This window comes from Actinia tenebrosa, unplaced genomic scaffold (assembly GCF_029948245.1).
Source record: "Actinia tenebrosa isolate PJP-AT-01 unplaced genomic scaffold, QUT_ActTen_1.0 PGA_scaffold17__23_contigs__length_9995812, whole genome shotgun sequence".
Taxonomy (NCBI): Eukaryota; Metazoa; Cnidaria; class Anthozoa; order Actiniaria; family Actiniidae; genus Actinia; species Actinia tenebrosa.
This window is the reverse complement of record NW_028292577.1, coordinates 7,228,083-7,237,332: the sequence shown is the minus strand read 5'-3', so window position 1 is coordinate 7,237,332 and position 9,250 is coordinate 7,228,083. Positions and strand designations below refer to the sequence as shown.

The 9,250-nt window shown below is 39.1% G+C and overlaps 2 protein-coding genes and 1 long non-coding RNA gene across 3 annotated transcripts; 2 read left to right on the top strand and 1 right to left on the bottom strand.

The window, feature by feature from the left end:
- The first annotated feature begins 128 nt into the window (after positions 1-128).
- LOC148910393 (uncharacterized) lies at positions 129-571 on the top strand. The gene is made up of 2 exons (XR_016120041.1): positions 129-448; positions 530-571. It is a non-coding gene; the product is annotated as an uncharacterized LOC148910393 (long non-coding RNA).
- A 303-nt stretch (positions 572-874) lies between these two features.
- LOC148910392 (tubulin alpha-1A chain-like) lies at positions 875-3,363 on the bottom strand. The gene is made up of 4 exons (XM_089031853.1): positions 3,233-3,363; positions 2,856-3,078; positions 2,138-2,286; positions 875-2,067 (listed from the first exon to the last, which is right to left on the bottom strand). Exons 1-4 carry the CDS (start codon positions 3,233-3,235, stop codon positions 1,087-1,089), a joined length of 1,356 nt encoding a protein of 451 aa, XP_088887979.1. The 5' UTR covers positions 3,236-3,363; the 3' UTR covers positions 875-1,086.
- An 874-nt stretch (positions 3,364-4,237) lies between these two features.
- LOC116288693 (kelch-like protein 20) lies at positions 4,238-8,995 on the top strand. The gene is made up of 3 exons (XM_031695510.2): positions 4,238-5,219; positions 6,886-7,226; positions 7,576-8,995. Exons 1-3 carry the CDS (start codon positions 4,270-4,272, stop codon positions 8,025-8,027), a joined length of 1,743 nt encoding a protein of 580 aa, XP_031551370.2. The 5' UTR covers positions 4,238-4,269; the 3' UTR covers positions 8,028-8,995.
- The last annotated feature ends 255 nt before the right edge of the window (positions 8,996-9,250 follow it).

Sequence of the window (9,250 nt, the reverse complement as noted above, 5' to 3'; positions counted from 1 at the left end):
AGCACTTCTTTCGCTCTGCGTGGTTATTTTTTGAATTTAGCCCGTTTTAAGGATTTTTTTCCCCACCAGTAAGTCACCGGCGTGACCTCGGGTCGGTTGCCGAAAGAAATCCGTTGAACTGGTGTACAGTGAGCTCCAAGTACGGGTCAGAACAAGCGAGGTAGCATGTGAATACAGGCAAATTTCATGGCTTAAAGACACGAAGACTAATCTCTAATGCGACTTTCTCGGTTCTATAGGGATGTGAGAGAAGGGTCATGACTAAAATTTGGCGCTGGAAAGAAAATTCGAAGACGTACGAGGTTTCAAAGACTCGTGATGGCTCGCTTTTGGATCCCGAGTTTCCAACCTTCTCTTATTTCTTACTGGTGGGGAAAAATCCTTAAAACGGGCTAAATTCAAAAAATAACCACGCAGAGTGAAAGAAGTGCTATTTCTCAATGATTAGGTAAAATTTCGAGGCTTTATTTCACGTTTTGATGATTTTATTGAAATTTTTGATGATTCCCCATACATTTCCTTATAACAGGACACCACAGAAACCAAGCTTGGGCTACCTGTGCCTAGACTGTGAATACTGTATTCGACCCCAATTCCTCGACTTGAAACAGTTGTTTGAAGGAAATAGTGCAGCCCTGATATTTTATAGTATTTGTAGGGATTTATATTTTGGACATCAGCATTGTATTTGTGAGATTAGAAGCTGATTAACTTGGCCCTACAACTTTCTGAGGAGAATCCACCCTTTGGCACAACGAAAGAATGACTATTTATATTCCCATTACATGAAAACAACAAAAAAAGAAAGAAAAAAAACATTACTGAATCTTACTTCAATTTTTTATGTTATTTTAAAAAGATAAAACAAGACATGTTTTCCTTCAAACTCAGTTTTATTTAAAGACGATCATTCAACGTGTTGTACAAAAAAAGAGTTCTTAAAGTTGCAAACACTGAAGAAAAACTAATGTTACCTAGGAATATAACTATGTATCACAGTTTCTACTTTTTAGGGAAAAAGAATGAACATTTATGTATTTCAAAGTGTTACAAACAACCCTTATGTTTCTGGATGAGAAGATGTCTCTAGTATTCCTCTCCTTCCTCTTCTCCCTCCTCCTCAACACTGTCTACTCCAACCTCTTCATAATCCTTCTCAAGGGCTGCCAAATCCTCACGGGCCTCTGAGAACTCTCCTTCTTCCATACCCTCTCCAACATACCAATGCACAAAGGCACGCTTGGCATACATCAGATCAAACTTGTGATCCAGACGAGCCCAGGCCTCGGCAATGGCTGTGGTGTTGCTCAACATGCAGACAGCACGCTGGACTTTGGCCAAGTCACCACCAGGAACAACAGTAGGTGGCTGGTAGTTGATGCCAACCTTGAAGCCAGTGGGACACCAGTCAACAAACTGGATGGTTCTCTTGGTCTTGATGGTTGCAATGGCAGCATTCACATCCTTGGGTACAACATCACCACGGAACAACAAACAGCAGGCCATGTACTTGCCATGACGTGGGTCACACTTGACCATCTGATTGGCTGGCTCGAAGCAGGCGTTTGTGATCTCAGCAACACTCAGTTGTTCATGGTATGCTTTCTCTGCAGAGATGACTGGTGCATAGGTAGCCAATGGGAAGTGGATACGTGGGTAGGGCACCAAGTTGGTCTGGAACTCGGTCAAGTCAACATTCAAAGCACCATCAAATCTCAGAGAGGCTGTGATGGAAGACACAATCTGTCCAATGAGACGGTTCAAGTTGGTGTAGGTAGGTCTTTCAATGTCCAGGTTACGGCGACAGATATCATAAATGGCCTCATTGTCTACCATGAATGCGCAGTCAGAGTGCTCTAGGGTCGTGTGGGTGGTCAGAATAGAGTTGTATGGTTCGACAACAGCTGTAGAGATCTGAGGAGCTGGGTAGATAGCAAACTCAAGCTTAGATTTCTTGCCATAGTCAACAGAAAGACGTTCCATAAGAAGAGAGGAGAAACCAGAACCAGTACCACCACCAAAGGAGTGGAAAATCAGGAAACCTTGGAGACCAGTACATTGATCAGCCTGTAAAAATTGAAGAACTTTAAGTACTTTGATTACCTTTTCATTTTTTACCACAAATATTCATACTTACAAGTTTTCTGATTCTGTCAAGGACAAGGTCAATGAGTTCCTTGCCAACAGTGTAGTGACCACGAGCATAGTTGTTAGCTGCATCCTCTTTACCAGTGATCAGCTGCTCGGGATGGAAAAGCTGTCGGTAGGTGCCAGTTCTTACTTCATCTGTAAACATAAAATCACAGATGTTGTTACTAATTAAATCGCTTGGAAATTCAAGATAAATTATTTTCTTTGGTATGTTTGAACTGAATAATAAATGCGTTTAAGTTTTTGTTCGGAAATCCTGTTTCTAAGAACCACATACAATAACGTGTTTTTTTATAATTGCTATGTTGGAACTTCTTATTGTACTCTTAACACAATAGAAACGTCATGAATATTCAATATTTCGTATATTCGATTGTCTACAAGATTTTCAGCTGCGCGCTATTCGAACAAATTAGCATCAAAATTATTCCGTTACTACGGTAAACATACGGACACTTCGAAGAGATTTTTCTGTCACTCCCAAAAAAAGAAGACTAGCAGCTCGGGCTCATAAAAAAGCTTACAATAATCGTTTCATAATCTAAGGAAAAGGTTTCTGTGAAAAGGTATCCGCGCGCTGTCAAGCTTGTCGTCTTGGCATTCAAAAACGGGACGGATTACAAGTAAACCAAATTTTAAAAAATTAAAAAGTCGATGGAAAAACTACTTTCAAACGACAAAATATAGGATAAAAGGTTTCTTACCTACTACAGTTGGCTCCAAGTCGACAAAGACAGCTCTTGGAACGTGTTTTCCAGCTCCGGTCTCGCTAAAGAAAGTGTTAAACGAGTCATCACCACCACCGATCGTCTTGTCGCTGGGCATCTGGCCATCGGGCTGAATACCATGTTCAAGACAGTACAACTCCCAACAAGCGTTTCCAATCTGAACACCGGCTTGACCAACGTGGATTGAGATACATTCACGCTGAAGAGAAAAAGAAAGAATCAAAAAACTAATCGGCAAACATGTTGACATTTAATCTGCTTCACTTAAGACCACGAGGTGAAGGCGGAGGCTAATGAAACTCAAGGAATTTTTATCAAATTCTTTTCCATAATTCTATTCTTTCAAGACTTACCATGTTGAATTCTTGGTATAGAAGAGTCTTTGAGATAGAATAAAATTAGTTTGAGAGAAAATTGCTTCCCAACAAAGTACAGGCTACGTACGCTTTGTCGTTTCGAAGGCTAAATGTACGATTTGTCGAAGACAGCGATCGTTATAAGGAAACCTTTTGTTCCGACCGGGAATTAACCTAATATGATTGGCTAATGACTAATACGTCATCAATAATATTAACGTTTCTATGGTAATTTGAATCAATAATCATTCGGGTTTCTCTCGTTGGTGGGATACTTCAATATTATCGAGGTTCCCGCCTAAATATTTATCTTGGTGTCTCTATGGCACCACACAGGGAAACACCCGCAGCCCTCCTCTAATGTTCTTTGGTGCGTTTAGGTTTACCAGCCTCTAAAGTCTAATATATCGAGACCTTTGATATATTCTTTGACAGTTTTAGAAAAATAGAGTCGTCTAGCGAGCAAAAGAAAAAGGAATAAAAAAGGTGAAAAGAATGGAGTTAGGAAAAAAAACAGAAAGAAACGATGAGAAAAAGTATAAAAATCACAAAAGGAAGAGTTGAAGGACAAGGAGAAGAGTGAAAAGTCATCTCGAATTTTCGCTTCTCAGAATTTGACTGAAAAAAAGATAGATTCACGAGCGAAAATAAAATCTTTTAATAAAATAAAAAAAAATAGATCATCGTTTAAATGAAAAAAAAAGACTAAACACTTTCAAAATTAGGGGGGAAAGGATGAAGACAGATAATAGAAGTGAAATCATAAAATACAATTTAAAAGCTGCTCAGAATTTCGGTGTGGTGTGGTTTCTTAATTGGTTTTAAGAATATTAAATTTCAGTGATATTCGACTACAAAGGACTATATAACTAAACGGCACTATTGAACTCTGTAGCCTAGGCAGGATGGGGTGGGGTGAGGGGGGTGGGGTGGGGTGAGGAGTCGTTATACTTTATTTATAGTTTGACCCCAGTCTCTTTCCCCACTCGGCCAAACTTGTACAACTGGTTCGATGTGGTTCATAACAAATCAAAATGGAAGCAAGTGACTCGATCATGGAAAATCTAAATGAGGACCAAAGTCCTTCGTATTGTCCCATTTACGCTTTAGCTTCGCACTGTTCTCGTGTTCTTGAGATAATGAATGTGCACCGGAAAGAAAGCTTAAAACTCTGCGACGTGGTCCTACGCATCGGCGACGCTCACATCCCTTCCCACCGAGCGGTACTAGCTTCTTGTAGCCCATATTTCTACGCCATGTTCAACGGAGAACTCTCCGAGAGCAGACAAAAGGTTATTACAATGAAGGATATCGATGCTGGAATTATGGAAGCCCTTGTTGAATTTACTTACACGGGTAAAGTCGAGATATCAGTGGAGAATGTTCAAGGGTTGCTTTCCACTGCTTCATTGGTTCAATTTCACGAAGTTCGCGACCTATGCTGTCAATTTCTCGAATCCCAACTCGATCCATCGAACTGTTTAGGTATCCGAAAATTTACCGAAGCTTATGGCTGTACGAAATTTATAGAAACCGTAGATAAATACGTGCTAGAGAACTTTAAAAGTGTCATGAAGTCCGAAGAGTACGCACTTTTACCCTCTGAACTCTTGACGAAAGTGATTTCGAGTGACGATTTGAATGTGATTCTAGAGGAAGAAGTTTACGAAGCCGTGATGACTTGGATTCGCCACGATTTGAACAACAGAGTCAGTAAATTACCCTCTCTAATTCGCTTCGTTCGCATGCCGTTGGTGTCGAAACATTATCTTCTAGATCGAATTGACAATGACAGTTTGATTCGCTCAAATCTAACGTGTCGTGATCTTCTAGACGAAGCCAAAAATTATCACCTTCTTCCAGAACAGAGAGGACGATTTCGCTCAGATCGAATGCGACCTAGAAAATCAATGATGGGAACACTTTATGCCGTCGGAGGCAAAGAAGCTGGAGAAACGATATCAAATACTATGGAAAGCTTCAGGTAAGATTGGAAATATTAATATATACATCTTAACTTTACTTCAATTAGAGGTTTGAATCAAATACAGAAAATCAAATATAAGCTTGCATTGTAATTGAGTCAACATAATTGTTAGATGTTCTACTAAGTATTTTGCCCTCCACCAACTGTGATTTTGCGAACATTAAATATATTTTCTTTATACTCTGGTGTAAATCACAAACCGCATTTTTCCAAGGTGTAGAGTTAACAGTTCATTAAGTACTCGACCCTATGATGTGTACACTGGCAGGAAGCCAATTTACTGCATTATATCCTACTAACAACAGCTTGTAATTTGATTATGACTGGTTTCCTTGCTTTATTTTTCTTCCATAATTAATGAAAGAACTTACGATAAGAGACTCTTTGTCTGTTGGGTACGAGGAAGAGTCTTCATTTCCATATGGGCTGGATAGTTGGTTAACCAAGGGTTACTAACAGGAAATTCCTTAGTGAATATGACTCAGAGGGGGTCTGAAGAAGGTAGTGGTACACAGATGGGACTTGACTTAATGGTGGAAGTAAGGTCCCTCAACCCAATGTATAGTTCCAGAAATCATCCATACCCACCCTACAGAGGAATTTGGAATTTCCGAAGAGTAGAGGGGTCAGAGAAAGAACAAAAGTTACAGAGTTTGTATGGAAGAAAATTGGAATTTCCAGGGGGTAGGGGGGTGTCTTTAAAAAAATCCTCTGTGAGGGGGTATGGATAATTTTTGGAACTACACAATAAATACAAAGTAATAATTCAAATGTCACACCTATAGTCGGTGTATTTTTTTATTAGCTATTCAGAGGTTGAGGAAAAAACACAGTCACTCATAACAGCTACTGTTTTGTTAATCACATCCAAATTTCATTGAGTGGATGGGAAGTTTGTTCTTTAGTCCACCCAATATTAAACACAATAATATTGACCATTGTCTTATCTCTGCCTCATGCGGAACTTTGGGATAGTGCTCATCGTTCCTTCTACACCTGTTCTCACTTGGCCTTCCATGTTGACTGGAACAAAAATATTTTGCCTGGCTAGCCTCTCATTCAAGCACTTTAGAATGAGTTTGAATGCTGGGCATAAGCATAAATATACAGTCAATTCAAAAAACGTTGTCGTTGACTGGCTCAAGCCTACGCGACTGGACCGAAAGGAATATGGGTAAAAATCACTGAAGCGGTTAAATATTCGTTCTGAATTAATTGTTCCCGCTAGAAATAAGATAATAATGGCAAGAAACAATTCATCAAATGCATGTCTTCGGGTTTAGGGAAAGAAAAACAAAGTAGTTATGATTCAGTTCACAATTCCGAAAGTATGAAGGCATTTAAAAAACGTCTCCTTCAACACTTCCCGCTCACCTACGAAGGTTTGTGCTGTAAACCAGGCATAACTAGTCAGATAAAATTATGGAGTCAACTTGGCTTCAATGATTGCTACCCAGAGTTCCTTTCTGTCCAGTCGCGTAGACTTGAGTTGGTTGACAACATTTTTTGAATTGACTGTAAACATAAACATGCCTTCTGCTGACGAAGGCCAATAGACCAATTCAGCTTATAACCAGGGACAGGGCTTTTAACCAGGATTTTTACATTTTTGTAAGAATTATATTGTCAATCCAATATTACTTTCAATGTCTTTTTATTTTAGTCTTCAGTACAACAAGTGGCAAGTATCTGCGTCCCTTAATGTACCACGTCAACAACTTGGAGTAGGTAGCATTGGGAACAGAATATATGCCGTTGGAGGCTCAGATGGCTTCACCAGACTCAGTTCTGTAGAGACTTATAACCCAGAAACAAACAAATGGACCTATGTGAAGCCTCTGAATACGAGTAGGTCAGGTGTGGGCCTGGGCGTGATTGGAGAGACACTTTATGCACTGGGTGGCTATGATGGAAGGGCGTGTCTTAAGACTGTGGAAAGATATGACCCTCAAGTCGATTCATGGAGTTGTGTCGCACCAATCAATGTCACAAGAAGTTTTCCAGGTATTACAGTGCAATGCACAAAAGTATGACCACATTATTAATATATTTGCATACTTCTATGCACAGGCTTTTGGCTACAAAATGAGCTTTTAGGTGCCTTATTTGGTAAAACCAGCCAGCTTTGCATCGAAATGTGTTGGTTTAACATAAGAAAGCCTGTGTATAGAAGTATGCGAGTACATTAATGTAGTCGTACAACCATTGGTCCCCCGCAAGAGGCTCTTCTGAGGACCTTTACTACACATGCACTACGACTTACATTCATTATTAACAAAGCACAACACTCATCTGACATGTTGATTTTATGCTTTTCAATTTATTACTTAATGTTCTAACTCTTTTTTTCAAGGTGTTGCTGAACTTGGAGGTCGTCTCTTTGTCATAGGTGGTAACGATGGAATCTCATTTCTTAACTCAGTGGAATGCTACGACCCATTAAGTAACAAATGGATGAATGTTCCTCCGATATTGCGTGCTCGTGCAGGCATTGGTGCTGCAGCACTTGATGGCATGCTCTTTGCCATTGGTGGTTTTGATGGAATCCAAAGACTTGATGTTGTTGAGATGTATGAATCACGCATGAATACATGGACTGAGGTTTCACCTCTTAAATCATGCCGAGATGGTGTATGTGTTACAGCTTATGGTTGCTGGATTTATGCAGTGGGTGGGATTGATGGACCTTCGTATCTCAACACAGTAGAGGCTTATGACCCTAAAACTGATTCATGGACCGAGATGCCTCCGATGTCCAGGTGTCGAGCTGCAGCTGGAGTTTCAATATTGCTACCCCAGTGCTAGCATTATATGCTACACTCCTGAATTTCTATTTTGTATATGTTTTGCACACTTTTTGAAATTCTAAGGATATGGTATGGTAAATATTGTGCTCTGGTCATCTCATGTTCTTTGAATTTTGGTATTTAGCTTCACAAAGATAAATCGTACCTCTTCAGCAACAGGATTATTGCTTCTAATCAATAAGACCTTTCAAAACAATGATTCCAGAGTTTCCTCGATGCAATGGAATGTTACATGCTCTATGCAGATACACTTCTGTCCAGAAGTTTTTTGTTTTAGAAGTGTATATAGTGAACAGGACAAGATGGAAACAAACTTTTCTTTTAATGAGATTTGCCTACAGCAGTCAAAGAAAATAAGACTACATCTGGCACTAGGCTATGGTACCAACCAACTCCACCCTGAATACATGGTAGTAACAATAGCAACCTTTAGCTCCGACGATAAATATGAGATTGGACAAGTTTTAAAATCATTCCTGTGTACGTGGTCAACTCTGAATCTTAGTCAATTTTTGATTTTTTACAATCTAAAATTTCAGTCTACATACACAAATACAAAATAATAGTGCCAATCGTACTCGAGCTAGCCTGCGTGCCTCCGAAATCTTGTTCCTGAACCCTCTACTGCATGCTTTACGACAGAATATTCCGGATGCAGCGCAGGCTATACTCGAGCCAATATGGTACTCGTTCGCATGCTTAGGTCTCCATTTTGGAATCTGGGACAACTACTGAAACAGAAGATTGGGAAAAGGATGAGGATTAAGGATATGATAATAAAAGAGCTTCATTAGCTTGTCCTATTAATAATTTGAGAGGAAGACATCCATTGTCCTCTAGTATCAAATTACATTGAACAGATATTTTGTAAAATATTAATTGTAAAAACTATTTTTTTCCAATTGAGAAAATAGCTATAGGAGTATTTAGGAAATTCTAAAAAATAAAATTTCTTATTTCCTTCAACTTTCCTTGGGTGTTCTTGATTTCTTTGCTATATTTGTCCACATTTCAGCACCTAAATTATTACATCAAATGGAAAATAGATTTGACATTCGCAACAATTTGCCAAAATATTTGTTTGAATCAACAATTATTTCTTTTACTATCTTCAAGAAATTTTTCTACATGGAAAAATTCAGGAAAGCTGACACCTTAACTAAGTTGTGACATAGTTAATAGAGGGGTTGTGATGACTTAACTAAATATTAAAGCATTAAT